At 41.9% G+C, this 19,776-nt stretch overlaps 1 protein-coding gene and 1 non-coding gene across 2 annotated transcripts in view; both read left to right on the top strand.

The window, feature by feature from the left end:
- PDE7B (phosphodiesterase 7B) overlaps positions 1-6,392 on the top strand; it is a 141,394-nt gene extending 135,002 nt beyond the window's left edge. Inside the window, exon 12 of the mRNA XM_047102309.1 lies at positions 2,575-6,392. Within this exon, the coding sequence (XP_046958265.1) occupies positions 2,575-2,804 (230 nt within the window). The 3' untranslated portion in view covers positions 2,805-6,392. The remainder of the gene's footprint in view (positions 1-2,574) is intronic.
- An 8,754-nt stretch (positions 6,393-15,146) lies between these two features.
- On the top strand, positions 15,147-15,256 carry LOC124529439 (U6 spliceosomal RNA). The gene has a single exon (XR_006966338.1). It is a non-coding gene; the product is annotated as a U6 spliceosomal RNA (small nuclear RNA).
- Positions 15,257-19,776: the final 4,520 nt, after the last annotated feature.

Here is a 19,776-nt window from a genome sequence, read left to right as displayed (position 1 = left end):
AAAGAAATTTGCCAGGCTCCTGTTAAAGACATTTTGTGAAAAGCATTCACATTGTTAAGCACACAACCTGGATTTGCAAGACAGACCTGATTTTAGAGACTCTACCCTGTTGTTGTCATGAGAACACACTTATTTTGTCAGATCCTATGTCCTGGTTTTCAGCACAGGAAAATGTGGTTACCATAGATACCTGTTTTTAAAATGGGGTGGGGATTGGCTGAATAGGAAAATCTCCTGGATGCTACATTAGCACACCAATAATAAAGAGAAAGAGAAGGTAATTATAAAACAACCCTTCCTACGTAAATCTTTCTCTGTCTCCGTTCCACACCTCCCAGCTCTGTAGGGTCAGTGTTGGGAGGTGTGGTGTGAAGGGATAGACGAGGCTAAACTGGAAAAATCCAAATAGATAGAGCCTAATGGGAGCTCTAGGCTTCAGCCCCCCAGACAAGGATTTTGCCAGCACGTCCTAAGTAATGCAGCTCTTTCCTCTGTCCTGATTCTCCCTGGGACTGAAACTGTCCCCTCCACAGTGAGAATCTCCTGAGTGCCATCTCAGGTTTAGATCTGATTTTCTGTTTAAGTCATTGATATTAACCCAAGAGGAAGTGGGGTTAAAAATCTCTTTCCCTCTCTCCATCAAATTCTGCGTTTTTTAAAAAGAAGATATTAAATCAAATGAATCTCTAATTGGTGAAATCTATAGAAGGAGGAAGAGAAAGAGGCTTGCCTTCAATCCCTATTTACTCTGAGGCCATCATTTCTCGCTTCCCCCAATTCCAACCCACCAGGAGGACAAAATCCAGGCAAAGTCAGCCCATCGCTTGCATAGAAGAGAAAGGTTAGCACAATGCGCTGGGAACGGGTAGAACAGGTTCCCAAATCTAATCGTGCAGAAGCCATCTTTCATTTGGAAAACTGCCCCCTGGTGTCTATTCAGGCTTCAAAATGGCTCTCCTATCTACTAGGAAAGGTCTTTATATTGGACAAGTAGAAATCCAGAGGTATAATTTCAAAGTAACTTCAGGAAGAAAATGAGTTGATGTTGAAGTACCAGATTTTTAAATGTTAGATTTGTAGCTTTTTTATATTAAGGTAAATTTTATAAATATTTACACTTTAAACTTCAGAATAGCATAATTTTGTGAACTATCTTTAATATCTAATCTCTCTTAAGGTGGAAGATATTAGAAATTAAATATAGAGGTTGTTGGGGCGCCTGGGTGGCTCAGTCGGTTAAGCATCCGACTTCAGCTCAGGTCACGATCTCGCAGTCCGTGAGTTCAAGCCCCGCATCGGGCTCTGGGCTGACAGCTCAGAGCCTGGAGCCTGCTTCCGATTCTGTGTCTCCCTCTCTCTCTGCCCCTCCCCCGTTCATGCTCTGTCTGTCTCTGTCTCAAAAATAAATAAACGTTAAAAAAAAAATTAGAGGTTGTGAAGAAAATGAAGAAAATTCAGGAATAAGAAACAAGAAAATTTAAGAAGGAAATCCTTGCTTGCTGACTCCCTATATACCATATCAAACTACAGAAGTCACTAGCTTAAACTTGGATTATCTAAAATGATCTCATAATATTTAAATCATATTTAAGATGAGATAATGCAGAAGTGTAAAATAATATTTTGCATTTCTGCATCCTTTTTCTGTCTCTATAGCATCCTCAAAGGCCAAGTATCTGCTGTTTGTTCAATAAAAAGATCAAGTCAAGCCTTTATAATTTATGCCCTTGTAAACATTCGGGGTCAGTTGTTGGAAAGTTTGTTATGCTGAAAAGCACTTGCCTTTTCTCCCCACACCTATATTTCAAGAACATACAATAAGACCTAAATATGTCCAAGTTTGTGATGATTCCAATAACTCCAGCCTAGACTGAAAGTCCTTCTCTGCACTAACATTGAAACATGATTAGAAAGCAACAAGTCTAAACTAATTAAGAGAATAGAGATATCTAATATCAACCAATTTTATCTGGTCATTGAAGTAGGGATTTTATGTGCATATTGAAGATGAATGAACTTCTATTTACCTACATTTAGTGGTTAACATGATTGATAGTAAGACAAAACTATAAATCAATACTCTTGAAAAAATATCCTACAGGGTAAACATATGAATCCTTCAGATGGTCTAAATCAATGATGTGGTATCATTTGCCCTTTCCTCCCCTCCCCCACCCTCCCTCCTTAGCTCCAAAACAGACTTTTTCCTACCTTTCTCCTTATATGTCTTTCTCCCTCAGCAAATAATAATAGCCAATATTTATCGAGGATTTACTGTGCACCAGGAACTTTCTAAGCCTCTCACCTGTGTTGTTATTTCATTGTCATAACAGCCCTGTGGGTTTGGCACTCTTCCTAGCTCCTTTTTACAAATGAGGAAACTGAGGCCCGAGAGGTTAAGAAACGAGCCCAAGGTGACATATCTGGTGCTCCTAAACTGAGGATAGGGGCCATCTCATCTTTTTTTGCCTTCACTTCTCTGGGTCACAGAGTGGGGTCCCGATTGGGTCTGGGAGGGAGAAGACGTGGGTTTTACCGCCTTTATGGAGCTGAGCTTGGCCTCGCCTGTTCTAGGTTTCATGACCTACATCGTGGAGCCGCTTTTCCGGGAATGGGCCCGTTTCACTGGAAACAGCACCCTGTCGGAGAACATGCTAAGCCACCTCTCACACAACAAAGCCCAGTGGAAGAGTCTGTTGCCCACGCAGCACAGAAGCAGCAGTGGTGGCGGGGGCAGCCCCGACCATGCAGGCCAAGGGACCGAGAATGAGGAGCAGACTGTGACCAAAGGCAACGCCCCGTAGTCCCAGCCAGCCTGCCCCTGCTCTGCACACGGAGAAGGAGAACCTCCTTGAGCAGAGGCCTCCTGACAGGGTGAAAGCTCTGAGGGGGTTCCTGCCAATAAGCCCAGCCACCTCGTGGCTGCCGTCCTGGGGCTCTTTGGAATGCTACCCTCCTCTATTTTCCTGCCTCCTCTCCTCTTTTCGAGTGTACAGAAGCCATCCGTCATCTCAGCACTAGCTGCCGAAATAAAGCAACTCCATTTAGGAACGTGGGAGCTGATGAGGGGCAGGCCTGCCCCTCCAGGAGAAGACTGGGGAGTCAGAAAGAGGTGCTTCTGCCATGTTCCCCTCGGGCCCTGGGTCCCACTGTGACAGGTGACCGTCGCTAAGGCCAGAGCATTTTAGTGTTAGCCATCTGACTGCTGATCTGCATGACAAAAACACCAGCATCTTTGGAGCTCCAAGGAGATGGGTCTTGAGTGCGAGCGCACAAACCAGAGCGTGAGAGAAAGTACCTTCTATTTTAATAATAATTCTTATGATAAAAATAATAATAAATCTTTTTAACTTTTCTATTTGATGCACTAGACAATGGATCTAAAACTTTGGACTAAAAGATTACTCAGTGTACCCAAACTTGAACAGGGGGTTCGTAGTTTTTTGTTATTGACTTTATGCCACTTTGGGTCAGAGATTCGGCATCTCCTCAATGTAAGAAACCACGTTTCCCATCCCTTCCGAGGGGAAGGTGCTTACAGTTCATTCCTTTGCACCATTAGCCAATCTGTCTTTTATCAATAACTCAGATTCAGTGACACGTTTATATGCACACATGTACATTTTCTGTAAATACCAAGCGCTACTGATTCCCATGCCAAAATACATGAGTATTATGGGATTGCTACCTGTATAAACAATGGCACTGTGAACAGAATACTGTTAGTTTTAATACAAGAGAATGCGTGTGTAAATAGGATATAGAGTTTATTAATATACGATTGTTTGCAGATAAAGGCCTTAACTTTAAACGTCTTTCATCTTCTGAAAGCTGCCCAACGTAAATCCTCACAGATATCCCTCCGAACTGCCTTCCCATGTCCATCTTTCTGCTTTCCGGCTAAGGTCACAAACCAAAACTGAATAAAGTCTTTGAGGAAATATTTTGGAAACTTCACATGCATTCCGCTTGAGACCATAGTGTTTAATCTATGGCACCAGGCACCGTTTCCTCAGATTAATGAGACGTTTCAACAAGCCTGAAGTCACTTTTCAACACAGCGATGTTGCACACTCTGTTCTAACAAGCCAGCTGATTAGCTTGCGTTTGTGTGACTCTTGTCTTGGACCGTGGCGGTGTGTCAACCTTGCAGGAGACATGGCAGGTCTCGCAAACCTTCTATGACCCTGTCACCTAATCATCAGGGAACTTCCTGCTCTCCCACCACACTCTTCTCTGTCATGGCTACAGTACCAAAGCACCTTTGGTTTATGGTTGGCGTGCATTTCTTTGGTGTTAATAGTAACTGGATTTTTCTTTTTCCTTAATTTCATGTGAGCAACTACCTAACTGTTTAGCTGAAGTTAACATTATCTGAGTAAAGAAAACGATTTCGGTTTTCTGACCGAATTTCTCTTTCCGGCAGGTCATTGTGGTTAATTGCAGTTCTAGCGAACGGAGTCACCTTGGCATTTTGTTGGCATTTTTTCTCCAGACACTTGGTCAGAAAACCAGTTTGCTACAGCATCCTCCTCTAGTGGCTAAACTCTGTGCATTCAACCTTTTCCTTAGAAGTTCGAGCATAACTAACATTAGATGAAAATTGGCATGTCCGTTTCTTCTTACCTTAAATCATGTTGAAGTGGAAGAACAGTATTATGATCATTTCTGCCACTATCAAGCTGTTTGGCAAACTACAAAATGACAGCTCTCATTTCCTACGTGCAACTGTTGTGGGGGGTTTTTTTCCTCCTAACATACCCATGAAATGTTAGAAACTTGACTGGTTTGTAATACGTTTCTGTAGAGAGACTGAAGTGTGCAGAGTTAAGGTTTAAGGGAAATTTTGGAGAGTTGGTTATATTTTCATTAAAGTAGGAGAGATTGTCAGATGGTACTAAAGAAAGTGTGAAAACCTCATGAAATGGGTGGGTGATAAGTTGAAATTGTTGATATGGGTAAGAGAGAAGTTGTGAAATCTTAACACCAACTTTTTTTTTCTTTCCATAATAACTATGAACTGACACATGATTCTTTGTTGCTTTAATCCTCTGAAGCTCTCAGCTTGGTGAGGCCCCAAAAGAGAAAATGTTGAATGTATTCCTGCTTCCAAATCTCTCTTACTTTGGTTTGATGGTGCAGAGAGGGCTTCTGAGTGGTCTGTGTTTAACGTTCAGGAGATCAAGTGAAGGAAAGCAATTGTCGAGGATGATACAGTAAAGAAAGAAGACACTATTTAGCTACTGGGGCCTCTATCTTGGGTTTAGGAAATGGACTTTGTGTAAATTATATTTATATTGTAACTTAAATAAGATTGGAGGCATTTTTAGTAGTTCCAGGTTTATAGGACAAAAGTGTCTATGTCACTATTAGGTCTTGAAGAAGAGCTCACAGAGAAAACTACCAAATACCCAACAGTTAGGTCTATGAAGCAGCTACTCGTACAATAAAAATTTGAAGTAAAACGAGACATTATGCCTAAACTAGATGCATTTTTGTCCTTCTCTCAACCATCTGGAGTTTTCTTGAGTTCCTCATGTGTTGGCAAAAAAAAAAAAAAAAAAAAAGAATGTGAAAACTTTTTTCTTGCCTACTAGTGGCTCTCTTTCAATAGGAGGAGTTCAATTACTAGTTAAGACACAGCTGTTGGCTCGTCCATGGATTTTAAATTTATATTCTTCTTCTGGTCCACGGACCATCAATAGTTGACTTACCGAGTTTAATTCTGTCATTACATGAGAAGAAAGGAATCAAAGGGCTATTTTTAGTAAGTAAAGTAAAGATCAAATTAAGAAAGAGAGAATATATATCACTGCCAGGCCTGATCGTCAAAGCCTGCTTCTCCTTTAACAGCATTCGTGAATAGGCCGAATCCTGTTCATGAAGCCCTGACCTACCCATAACTCCCTCTAGGCTGAGTAAAAATCCTGCTCTGTTTCTACTTGCTTAAGGCTTCCCACAAAGGCATTTGGACTGTGTCCTGCAACACTGTCTTCAGATAGTGCTTCCTACAAAACACAGATTTGTTTTGTAATCTTCTCATGTTAAATCAGATCTGCTCACTGATGTGAATTTGATTATGAGCTTGTGTCTCACTGTATTTCTAATGCTTTGTTCTTTTAAGCAAACACTAAAACTTGTGTTGTTTTGTGTACACATGTGAGATTTGGGGAAAAAAAAAAACAAAAAAAAAACCTTGTGAGTTTTGCCCAAAATGTGACCTAAGTATCCATTGGCATGTCTCAATGAATAATTAAAAATAAAGATAATTTCTTAAAAACATCAAGGTATGAAAATATGCTGATTCTCACCAGGTAGCATATTACTAGCCAACCAATCAGATTCAACAGAAAAGGTCCACTGCTCAAGATGGGAAATTTTCGAGGGGAAAAAGACACACAGGTACAGATACGGTCTCCATGTGACTCACTCTATTTGGGGCTGCAGAAGTAGCCATGTCCATGAAAGTATCACTTGGCAGTTAATCCCAAGTTTGGGAAAGAGGGCTCTCTATCACCGGTCAGTTCTACACTTCCCCTGACTCCTGATATTTTTCTGTTTCACATTTGTCAAACTCATATATGAGTGAGAATGAGGTAAAGACATAGCAGACTTAATTCAATAATTACTTGTGAAAAATATGGTCTCGCATTTCAGGACTGGGAGCCATCAAGAACAATAGAACAGTTCATGCAGGACGACTGAGTACCCTAAACCCAGCTGGAAATAGAGGAGAAAGGAAAAAAAAAAAAAAAACAAACACCACCCTTATTTCCCAGAAACAACCTTGTATCTACATACTGTTCTCAAGTCCCTTTTATTTAAGATTGGATTCAGAATCTCATTAATTCCTTAATGCTTCCCTATGTCCGAATATAAAGCCACTTTTTCACTTGTGGATAGTCTATATCATAAAATCAAAAATCAAAATTGAGACCTCAATGGTTTTCCAAGTAAAAGTCAGGCGTGATTTTCAAATGTACCCCGGGAACCTCGCTGAAACATTGTGAAATAAGTCAAGCCCGTGTGAGCGATTCAATTTTGATTTGGCAGATATGGATTGAGTACCTACTGTGTGCCAAAAGTTGCACTAGATACTTGGGATAAAAAAAGGCTCCATTTCTGCAAGAGCATTTAGACTGTGACAAAGACTGGATTGCCAGTGAATGCTTCTTAGAGAATCTGTGAGAACATCTGTGGGGATTCAACCACAGCCAAAGCGCTCTCCTGATGCACAGCATAACAGAACACGGATAATCTTTGGACACTGTAGGGGCCAAGGGCAGGCTGCCCCAAAATGTTCCACTTAAGCATATTGATCATTTTATTTTATTTTTTTTAGTTCAACTTTATTTATTTATTTATCTATTTACTTATTTATTTATTTATTTATTTATTTATTTTAATTTACGTCCAGATTAGTTAGCATATAGTGGAACAATGATTTCAGTGATTCCTTAATGCCCCTTACCCATTTAGCCCATCCCCCCTCCCACACCCCCTCCAGCAACCCTCTGTTTGTTATCCATATTTAAGAGTCTCTTATGTTTTGTCCCCCTCCCTGTTTTTGTATTATTTTTGCGTCCCTTCCCTGTGTTCATCTGTTCTGTGTCTTAAAGTCCTCATATGAGTGAAGTCATATGATATTTGTCCCTCCCTAATTTAGCTTAGCATAATGCCCTCCCGTTCCATCCACGTAGTTGCAAATGGCAAGATTTCATTCTTTTTGATCGCCGAGTAATACTCCTTTGTATATAAGTGTATTGATCATTTTAAAAAGAAGTCACTCAAGTGACAGCCTGTGTAAGAAGGACACTCAGATCCTCCTCTGTCCCCGTGAAAAGCAGGAAATAAATCTCCCATTTGAGAGGTGCCCTCCCCATACCAAGAGATAGAGACATCCTTGTCACCAGAGATGGGAAATTTAGAGCCAAGAAGGCTGTATAAACAACCTTTTTTACTCTTTACTAATTTGCCACCTCAGCCCAAATTCTGTTTAGCATCCCTTACTAACTGAAGCTGCCAAAGTTAAGTTTTCTTCATGCCGCCAACTCCTTGCAGATTTATTGTCTCTTTGTCTAGAGAGTATAAAACTGCCTGCCTTGGTCATTTCTTGAGGTCTCCATTTCATTATTGGGCCTCCATGCACATGTAATAAAACTTTAGGCTTTTCTCCTGTTAGTCTGTCTCATGTAAATTTAATTCTTAGTTCAGCCAGAAGAACCTTGGACCGAGGAAAATCTCTTCCTTTCCTTCAAGACGAAAGGGGGTCCCAACCTTGATTCTGTCACTTATTCATTCTGTGACTTCAGGGAGGTTACTGAACCCCTAAAAAACTATTTCCAGACAGTAATACCTTTTATAGTATTGTGGTGGCGATTAGAAGAGGCCGTACCAAAAGCACCAAGCACCGCCTCTGGTACATGGTAGGCTGTCAAGGCATGCAAGTTCTCTCCTCATCAACGACGAGAAGCTTGGCAAATAGCCATTCACACATGGGTAAGAATGTGAAGAATGTATGGGGGGAAAATACAGTAGAGAAATGCTGGTGATTCCATGTTAGGAACTCAAACTCATGTTTACTTTTTTTATTTTTAAACAGATTGGCTTATTTATTTGCAAGGTTGGGTAAAAAGATCCGTTGCTCAAATGAAAACGCTGGGTCAGCTGCAGACTACCTTTGCTTAGCCTTCTACACCCTAGAGGGGAAGATACTGGATCTTTTGTTTGCTGTTCTGTCAGACGTTTCTGTGGAGGAAGCAGCTCCCAAAACCAAAGTGAGAATCATTTATCTCCCTTGTATCTATGCCACCAAAGTGCTAATTCCGGCTGGTGATGGCTCTGGTCCTCTGTGTCAGGCCCTGAAAGGTTTGCTAGCTCCACAGGCTCCCCTCGAGGGCACACGAGTGGACGCCTCTCGGATGCACACACCTCACATTTCCAGACACATTCTCAGCCATTGCTCGTGGTCTGTCCCGAACAGGACGGAAAACAGAGGCACTTCGCAAGTAACACCCTGGCAGAGAAGGGGAAAGACTCAGTCCTGCCTCCAGGAGCATATAATGGACATTTGAGTAATGACTAAACAAGAAGCTTTTAGCTACAAAACAGTCTGCGATGGATTTTTTTTTTTCAATTAAGCCAGAGATATTATTAGGAAAAGTCTAAGTTTTAGCTGATATGATTTGAAGATCCATTATTGCCTTCTCTTAGTCATCCAAGCAACAGTGTGTTTTTGATTCAATTGCCTGAAATGTTTTAAATTCTAGTTAATTAAATGCAAGATTTAATCTTCAAGAGTTCCCCCCTCCTTTTTTAAAAAGTAATGTAGCAGAGTTTTAAAAGTGTGGGCTTTGGGGTCAGACAGACCAGAATTCAAATCCCTCGTGATCACTTGCTGCTTAACACCAGGCAGACAATTTAATCTCTCTGAGTCTCCATTGCCTCACATGTGAAATGAGAGTGGCACCTACCTTCTTGTTGGTTGCGATGTCAAAATTAGAAAACATACATAAAATATATAACGTGGTTTCTAATAGAGGGTCTTCAACAAATATAAACTACATCATTTAAAACAGGGGCGCCTGGGTGGCTCTGTTGGTTGAGCGTCCAGCTTCAGCTCAGGTCATGATCTCACTGTTGGTGAGTTCGAGCCCCACGTCAGTCTTTGTGCTGACAGCTCAGAGCCTGGAGCCTGCTTCAGATTCTGTGTCCCCCTCTCTCTCTGCCCCACCCTGGCTTGTGCTCTGTCTCTCTCTGTCTTTCAAAAATGAATAAACATAAAAAAAATTTTTTTAAACAAACCTACAAAGTGAGAGTTGGGATATATCTTTCACTTTCTCTAGGTTGTACAATTTTTGTGCAAAAGAAAACACAAGAAGCATTAATAGACTTTGGGCACAATTATATCTATAGGTGACCAGCTTGACCATAAAATAACCCTTATAAAATGCAGACAAAATATTATAAAAATATTTCTAAAAGAAGACAGTGTTCTTGGGGCACTAAGGATACACTGATAAGACCAGGGAATATAAGGAACTGTCTTTTCTGATTATAAAGTAAATACTCTTCAGCCCAGCCAGAGAGGACTTTTAATCTAAGCTCTTCATAGAACTGATGATACCACAATCCTGGCTAGAGAAAAGGTTTAGTTAGTAGACAAAACGTGATATCTTGTCAAGTTTTCACGAATTCCACTCATACCCTATAAATCCTACCTATAGAAGTTTCCAGCGGTTTGTCCCCGTGCAACTTCCTCAGATCCTTCTGTCTATGGACAGCAGAGGCAGACAAGTCAGTTACGGTCTCTGTAAATAGGTGACCCTAAAATAGATCCTGCTCCTTTAAACTAACATTTTCAAAATTGCTTAAAAATGTGTGTGCCAAAAGTTGTGTAAGCATTACCTGGAAGAAAAAAAAAGTCTTCACAGCCAAGGAAGTTTGAGGAACAATGGCTTAAACACACAGGTTTCCTTTCTGCATAGTTCTCAGAGCCTCCGATATGCTAATGGACATCTCAACAAGATGATGTGGATGGCGTTGTTGGTTTGGATCTAATATCGGTTTCATATCATGAAGTCTTCCTTGACCACACCAAGCCAGGATGATTCTCCGATTCGTCATTTTACTGCCCTAGTATTGTTATTGACTATTACTTGTTATTAGTGGGGTGTGTGTGTGCGTGTGCGTGTGTGTTATGTTCTGCCCAGCTTGGGATGTAGTATAACATTGTGGTTAGTTTGCCTGAGTTTGCGGATGATTTTACCACTTACTAGACGTCTGACCTTGGGACAAGTTTCCCAACTTGTGGTGCCTTACCTTCTGCAATGATAAAATGATAATTAAAAATGTGACCCATTTCACAGAGTTTTTGGAGATTAAAAAAGGGTTCATGCACGCAAAGCACTCTGGGCACTGCCTGGCTCATAGAAAGCACTCAGTAAGTGTTGGCAGAAACCAACAATCTCCCTTGCCCCTGCGTCACCCTCTCAAATCAGATTTGTAAGTTCCTTGATAACAGGATAACCATCTTTTTAAGTACATTCTCCTATAATACAGCACAGAAGGTCCTGAATAAATACTTCGTAAATGAAGGAATATATTTCGATTGATAAAGTGAAAATTCTATCAGAATAATAAGCTAACATTTAAACCCAAACAAATGAGTTCCAATTGCAACAATAAATGTCCAAATAATTTGAATGTAAATGTTGTTTTTCAGGTACACAAATTGCTACCTGACAATTTTCTTCTTTCTAAGAACACGGTTTTGGGAAAAAAATAGGTTTTCTTCTCCTAGTTTATGAGTCTACTCTTCTGAGTGGTGGGGACAAAGATCAAGTCCCCGAAGGACGTGAGGTCCAAAGACATCCAGATTTTTCCCACCCAGCTGGAAAGGCAGCCTACAAAAGGACCACTAAATGGCTTCCTTTGCAAGGAAAACAAAAGTCCCCTACTGTATTATTCAATCCAAGAGAGACGAATCCCTATCCTCATCTTTGAAAAGTAACATGAATCTCCTATTTTATCCTTGTTACAAACACTTGAGATCACACATGACCGACCCCTGCACTTCTTCCCAGGAAGCAATTTACATGTGCATTTTTAAAGTTGTCAGCAAAGTAAGCTAATGAACTAAAGTGAAGGGTCAGGGTTTTTAATTATTTACTTTTTCCTACTTCTCCCTGCTACATTTTTGTTTGGACCTAACAGGAGATTCAGACTTCACACATCAATGGATTTTCATCCACAGAGAAAGCTTATAAATGAAAACAAAATACTGATCGTGTCACGTACTAGCATAAGTGAGAAGTATATTCTGTAATTACAGACAGATTTTCAAGGGTTGACCTAAAATGGGGAACAACAAAAAGTTCTGATGGATCTTTCAATAGTTAGGTTGTGTACCATGCTATGAAATATTTCCTCGATACTTCCACTGACTTTAACTTTTAAATATGTATTCACCATCCCATGAAAAGCTTTTCGAAAGATATCCTTTTGTGATGAAGCTTTCTTTACCTTAAACTCGAATGTGAAGGTTGAGATATTTCTTCACTCTGTTGACCTTTTGTAACCGCAAATTTCCAGTTCTTAAGCATGATTCAGTGAATGTCCGGTCCCACCAACAGCCTACGTAAGCGACAGGCACATCTCCACCACAATAATCATTCAGGTTATCATTGCACAGGTGGTGGACAATGGGGCACGTGGGGCACCAGCACCAGCCTTCAAGCAGCATGAGATGAGAAGAGCCTTCAGTGGGGCGAGGTGATCCGTAGAGCAAGGGCTGTATGCCAGAACCTCATTCTGCTACCAAGTTGAAGCGTACGAGCACCAAGGAAAATTGCCTTGGGAGTGTGGACGAAGGTGGAGAACCCGACTTGAACATCTAACGTGTCTACTGCCTCTTAATAAAGTTACGTTTGGGCTAGCAAACAAACCTAGAGCAAGCAATTACTGAACATGATGGTTTCCTCTCTGTTATATTCAGAGCTAAGTGTTTAAGGAACACTTACATTTCTTTTTATACATTGTTGGTAAAGACTCTGAGCAGATGTCAAGTAAGTCATTACACTGTGTCCATAGAGGTCGCGGCACTTGTAAGAAGTGATCTCTGAGACTTAATCTCATTTCTAAAACAGTAATCATACAGCCTATTTTGCAAATGAGTAGTGAGGATTTGAGCTCGTGTATGTGGAGTGCTTTACACGGTGTCTTGCATACTATTGACACTTAGTAAATAGTAGGCATTATCCACCAGAAGCAGTGGTGGTGCTGTGTTCCATGTGCTGCAAGAGATTATTTGATTCCTCTTCTAACTCAGATGAAACTGTCAATGGATATAGGAAGCAAGGAGGAGACCTGACTAGGGGAGTAAGCTTATATTGATTTTTCTCCAACATGTGAAGAAAATAAGCATTTAAGAAAGAATACTCAAGATGAGACAAAATTACCACTTTCCTTGTGTATGAGTCTCCCAGTGATGCTGTAACAAATTACCGTCAACAGGGTGACTTAAAACTTTATTCTCTCACAGTTCTGGCAGGTAGAAATCTGACACTAAGGTGTCACCGGTGCCACGTTCTCTCTGAAGTCTCCAGGGAAGAGTCCTTCATCACCTCTTCCAGCCTCTGCTGGTTGCCAGACATCTTCCATGCCCCTCGTCTTCTAGCAACGTAATTCCAGTCTCTACCTACAGCTTCACAGGGTGGTCTTCCCTATGTGTCTGTGTGTCTGTCTTCTCATCTTATAGAACCAGTCATGGGATTAGGGTCCACTCTTATCCAGTGTAATTTCATCTTAACTAATTGCATCTACAAAGAACTTATTTCCAAATGAGGTCCCATTTGGAGCTTCTGGCTGGACATGAGGGTTGGGGTGGGAGGGGGATTATTCAGGCCAGTACACCTTGATATTCCTCGCTCATCTACTCCCCCCTTCACCTCCCCTCCCCCCTCAACACACACACCCCATATACACAACATGCACATCTTCCAGATTTCTCCTGAATGATGCTATGGGGGTAGCTTCCTTCAGGTTTGAGGTAGGGTTGTTTTTACATATTTGGAGATAAAGTCTGGGGAAGTCTCACAGAAAGGAGGATCGAAGAACATCTTCATTTCTTTCTTCTATTTTCTTTCCTTACTCATTCAGATCTGCCGCAGGGAAAAAGTTTCCGAAATCCTACTGGCATCAGCCATCTGGAAATGACGATGTGAGTCTTGTTCCATATTTCAACTTCTTCTCTCTCATCATCATCAGTGTTTCAGATGTTTCAATCCATTCATTCATTTATTTGACAAACGTACAAGATGCACCAAGTTTGTGTTAGGCACTGGAGAGTCACTGTGCTTACAGTTAAGGTAAACAACTAAAGAGAATTCATAACCAGTGAATCATAACAGGTGAAATAAAAGGAGAAGTAGGAGTACTATGGAAGGTCATAGAAGGGAAGCCTAACACACTGTGGGTCAGGAAGAGAAATTAGGGAAGTTCCCATGGAGGAAGGGATGCCTCAATGGAGATTTAAATGTTGAGTGAGGAGAGGGAAGAGAGAAATGTTCCAGACAGAAGGGACAGTCATTGAAAGGTTTCTGGGGGTGAGAAATATCAAGGCGCGTTCGGAAACTGAAAAATTTGGGGGAAAGGAGGTAATTCAAAGGAAATATTTAGATACTTGTGTAGACGATAAGGAGTTAAAAACACACAAAAATGGCAAGTGTGCCAACTCCCAAGGAGATTCGGAGAGCAGGAGGACTTGGAGGCGAGGGTGGACACACAACCGTCGTCATAGGAGCAGGAGGGGAGGAGCACTTGAGGTGCACAGTTGTTTGTGGAGGGAGTGTGGGAACAGGCTCCCTCAGGGCCGTTTAGACCAGGAGATCTTGGCATACAGCCAACTCCACCTCTTCCTCTGGGGCTCCAAGCCCAGCAATCCTACCGCTATCAACTCTGTGTGCAGTCTGGAGGCAGTAATAGGGTCTGCAACTAACACTTTTCAAGCCTCCTTTGTACTGTGTCCCCAGAGGCAGCTTGCTGTTGACAAGGAGGGCCATCAGGCCTGTAAGTTTTCCCGATGAAATGGAGATGCAAGACAAGTTTGGAAAAATAGAAATCTACGCCCAACCAATCAAATGGGCCACCCTTTTTTTTAATTTTTTGAGAGAGAGAGAGAGAGTGAAAGAGAGACAAAATGTGAGTAGGAGAAGTAGAGGGGTGGGGGGGGTGGAGAAAGAATCCCAAGCAGGCTCCACAAGGTCAGCCCAGAGCTTGACAGGAGGCTCAAACTCACGAATTATGAGATCATGATCTGACCTGAAATCAAGAGTGGGATGCTCAACTGACTGAGCCACCCAGGGGCCCCAATCAAATGGGCCACTCATCAATGATGGAGAACACCATGGAGCAGCAAAGAGCAAAAGCATAAGCTGAAAGGTAAATTATTTTTTTAATAAATACTGTCAGTCACACACTGGAAATGCAGACAATCTTTCTGTAGAGTATAAATCAAGAATATCCATATTTTAATCTAAGTACGGAATCTGTGTCCAGTGCCTGGCCACACTCAGTTCAGGGAGAAAAGAGTGCCCAGAAAACAGCTAGAAAAATGGGCTCCACTCAAGCCCTTCTCCATTGGACCAGCGTTGGCTTGTTCAGTAGCACACATACTAAAATTGGAATGATACAGAGAAGATTAGCATGGCCCCTGCACAAGGAGGACATGCAAATTCGTGAAATGTTCCATATTAAAAAAAATAGCGACCATGAAGAAAAAATATATCATTTGATAGCATCCCTGCTGCACAATGATTTCCTATTAACATTTAAGAAAGAGACTATTCTTAGAAGTTTAGAATTTGCTAGAAAGTAAAATATCTTTTTGTCCCTAAAAGTGACTTTGCTGTCCAGAAGCCTCCAAGCCTTCCTGGAATTTTTATTTAGAATTCCAAAGAGTTCCATAAAGACTTTCAAATGCAACCACATCTTCTACTAACTTTATATGTGGGGGGCTTCTCCCTCCCAGAATCATAGGGTATATAATCCAATATTCTCTAGAAATAAAAGTTAATTGTGGTAATTCTACTAGGAAGGGCAAGCACCACTTTCAACCAGAGTTTGATTTCCAAATCAAGACTGAAGTCAGCAGTCATTGTGCTAAAACATATAATGTGTTGAAGCTATCCTAGCATATTGGGTTAGTCCAAGAAAGATTTGGAAGAAAAATAGAGAATGGCTTGATTTGGATGGTTGCAAAACTTCTCCAAGACTTTTCACCAAAAGGATCCAGCATTTGGGATGTTACTATTCTCCCCTGCAACACACACACTCTAATACAATCAACCAGCACTTATCCACCAAGCCAGTGATTTCCAGTGGCAGCATAGAGGGATGGTTCCAGATTGCCTCAAGTTAAAACTCTGGCTAAGTCACTTATAGCTGGTTGTCCCTTGGCTGGTTTCACAATATCTTTGTTTCTATGCTGCATCAACGCAGCAATAATATTACCTCTCATAGGGCTGTTATGAGTTGCAAATGAGTTAGAGAATTGTGGGTCACATACTAATGGCTTGATAAGTTTTTAAAATTTTTAAGTGGTCATATGAATGGGCAACATAGTAACATGCTCTCCCGACCTTCTTGCCTTGCTCAGAACTCAAGGAAGGAGGGTCACTGTCTGTAATATTTTCCATATGTACTTTTAATGTATCTCAATATGAACCCATGGGTGCTTAGAAGTGTTTTTGCTCTCATGGTAGGTGTTGCCCTATTAGTGACATAATTTTGGAGTTGGCCTTCCCAGACAAAGTCTTCTCTGAACTGTCTAATTCATCTCTTCAAGCCCAGAACAGGTCCCTGGCTGGGCTTGGCTAGCAGATAATAGTCCACAAATTATTGTTCAACTAAACTTAACTTCAGACAAAATAGTTATGGAAGACTTAATTTAAGGGCATCAAAAGGAGACAAAATGCAAAGGATGGGAATGTCCAGGAGTGGCGAACCAGGGTCTAGACAGAGTGGCCTGTAAACCAACACCTGGGAACAGAAGTAAAGCTCCCACTCCTCCTTCCAGTGGCTCCTAGCTGACCATCCTCCCTCCCTCATCGTCTGTCCACATTGGGAAAATTGCCAACAGCCAAGCTGTGTGGAACAGAGCCACAGAAGTTAGAAGGGATAATTAAGGCAGACTTCCAATGTCCTGGTGACAAGTGGGCAAAAGCACATTGGGAAGAGTCCCAAACAAGACAGACAGCAACTGCAAAGGAAAATGGAGCCCTCTCTGTCTTCACTTCATAAAATTCCAAGCAAACTCCTACCTCATGCTCTTCTCTGGTATTTCTTCTCTTCTCTAGGATGTTTAAATGCCTACTTTTTCTTTTTTTATATATTTTTGTATTTTTTAAATTTTATTTATTTATTTACTTTATTTATTTGAGAGAGAGAGAGAGAGAGAGAAAGAGAGTGTGAGTCGGGGAGGGGCAGAGGGAGAGAGAATCTTAAGAAGTCTCCAAGTTCAGCATGGAGCCCAAAACTGGGTTTGATTCCATGACCCTGGGATCAAGAGTTAGATGCTTAATTGACTGAGTAACCCAGCGCACCCCAAATGCCTACTTTTTTCAATCTCAGACCTCTGACATCTCAGTCCTGTTGTCATTCATTCCATTCATGTAGAAAACATGTAGAGGAAGAATAACCATCAGAAGCTTGCTCAATTTGTGCAAGGGAGAATGAGAAAGAGCTACTTCCTCACCCAGAATAGAAAAATGGCTCACTCCAGGGCAAACGGGGATGGGGAGGCAGGGGGAGGTGGTCACCCTACTCTTCAATCTTCTCTGAAGACTTCTTGTCTTCCACTCACTACTAACATGTTAGTATCCCAAGGGCTCCCTCCTTGACTTTCTGTCTTGTTCACCCTATAAAGTCTCCTTGGTGGCTTTATGCAACATTGATATATTTGTGTGATGTGTTTGTGTCAGGGCAGCGTGAGCCAGGGAGAGCCCTGGAAGAAGACCAGCAACCTGGGTCAGGTATCCTTTCAGGTGACAGAGTGGCAGGGTGATCAACACAGTCTGGTTTGCCCAGGTCTGTCCCCATTTTAAAATGGAAAATGCTGCATTCTGGGGAAGGCAGACCCAGATGGTTGATAGACCTTGATAGAATAGAAGCTCTAGCATAAAAAGAAGGCCTGGGTTCAGATGGGTCTCTGTCTCTTAACGACCTGGGTAGGGCCTTGGGTGCGTCATTTAACTCTCTGAGATGCGATATGGAAATGGAGTTGCTCATTGGTCCCTGGCTTTTCTGTTTAGTTAAGCCTTTTGAAATGGATCTTTTTTGTTGTTCAAAAGTAGCCACAAATCATTATTATGCTTCTCCCTAATATTTCATAGTACAGTTAGTAGGAAAGAGGAGACTGTGTCTATGAAAATACTTGGTAAATAGTTGAGAGCTTGTAAATACAAATTATTATTGTTGTTATTTTTATTATAGAAAGACCCTTTATTTTCAACAGCTAAGTAGACACAGGCCTGGAGTGACCACAAGACTTACTCAATGGGGAACCCCTCCCCCTTGTTTTGAAATAGTTTTTAAACTTCAAGAAAACTACAACTCTTTTATATTTTCTCATGTAGAATGTTGTCCTGCCCGAGATTAATGGTCATTCTGAAGTCTACCAGACAATTGGAGAGCAAGCCGACAAAGCCAAAAAATGTTGACATCTGGTTTCCCTTTAAAACAAGAACACATTTCTAGGGGTGCCTGGGTGGTTCATTCAGTTAAGCAACCAATATCGGCTGGTCATGATCTCGCGGTTCGTGAGTTCGAGCCCTGTGAGTCGGGCTCTGCTGACAGACAGCTCGGAGCCTGAAGCCTGCTTCGGATTCTGTGTCTCCTTCTGTCTCTGCTCCTCTCCCACTTGTGCTCTGTCTCTATCAAAAATGAATAGGGGCGCCTGGGTGGCTCAGTTGGTTAAGCGTCCAACTTCAGCTCAGGTCATGATCTCACAGTCCGTGGGTTTGAGCCCCGTGTCAGGCTCTGGGCTGATGGCTCAGAGCCTGCTTCCGATTCTGTGTCTCCCTCTCTCTCTGCCCCTCCCCCATTCATGCTCTGTCTCTCTCTGTCTCAAAAATAAATAAACGTTAAAAAAAATTTTTTTAAACAAAATGAATAAATGTAAAAAAAAAATTGAAAACAAGAACACATTTCTCACATTGCATTTCAGATATGTATCACAGTGGAAATAAATACATTCACGACAAGACGGAAGCCAGAAGTAAACTGCAGAGCTGATGCTACTTGGGTCACTGGGAAATATTTTGGGAAATAGAAAGAAATGAGCTCCCTGATTGCCAGAGACTAGAAACCTCGTGCCACCCAGAAATGTTTGTGTAATTAATTGAGGGAGAAATGTCAGGGTACTGCTTCAGTTTCATACACACCTCAGAGGTGTGCAGGATCAGAGGCAGAGCTCTATTCCTTGAGAGCAAAAGGAAGGAGCAAGAAATGAAAGCTGCACAGAAAGGGCACCGTCTATCTTGTGGGCCAGACATGAGCTCAGTCAGGAAGAGTGATCTAGAGCTATCAAAACAGGCCCCTTGGCCCAAGGCAGCTCTGTGAACCTTCTCTGACTTCACAGAACACTCACAGGCTGTCTATAACAAGGACACAGCTTCTCGAAAACCGGACTGCTTCAAACACCCACATTGATTTTGCAAAAATGACATCAACAAAAGCTACCAACAGAAGCCCGGGGCCCCCAGCCTCCACACGGAAAAGAGGACTGACCGTACTCGCACGGCTCGCGTCCGCTCTTCGAATTACATTTATGTGGCTCGGTACTGATGTGTTAATTTGCAAATAAGGTCTTTGTTCCCTTTGTAACATTGAAAATTGTCATCACCTTTAGGAAAAGAAATGTTTCCAAGCTCTGACGGGGCAGCAAACTGTTTTACACGCACGCAACATTTAACTAATTTGGGGAGTTAATACGGCTGCCAAAACCCTTTCAGAACGTGGAAAACGAGGTCTAGAGCCAGGCCAATTAGTCAGTTAGTGGAGACACCTGCTCCTCCTTCCCGCCACTTGCTTGCCAGCGGCAGTACCCTGGGAAGGGCTCCGCAACCGGCCCCTGGCTGCGACTGTCCAGGGAATGAAGCAGACGGCTGCAAGTCACTTGCACCCGGCTGCGTGCATGCACACACACCCGGCCACGCCGTGGGATGGTGAGCTGTCCGCACTAGTGGGGTCTTCCTAAGAGGGAGAGCAGGGTTCCCT

This window comes from Lynx rufus, unplaced genomic scaffold (genome assembly GCF_022079265.1).
Source record: "Lynx rufus isolate CCGP_SWC_20201006 ecotype Redwood Valley unplaced genomic scaffold, mLynRuf1.p SCAF_6, whole genome shotgun sequence".
Lineage (NCBI taxonomy): Eukaryota > Metazoa > Chordata > Mammalia > Carnivora > Felidae > Lynx > Lynx rufus.
This window is presented reverse-complemented; position numbering and strand designations above follow the sequence as displayed.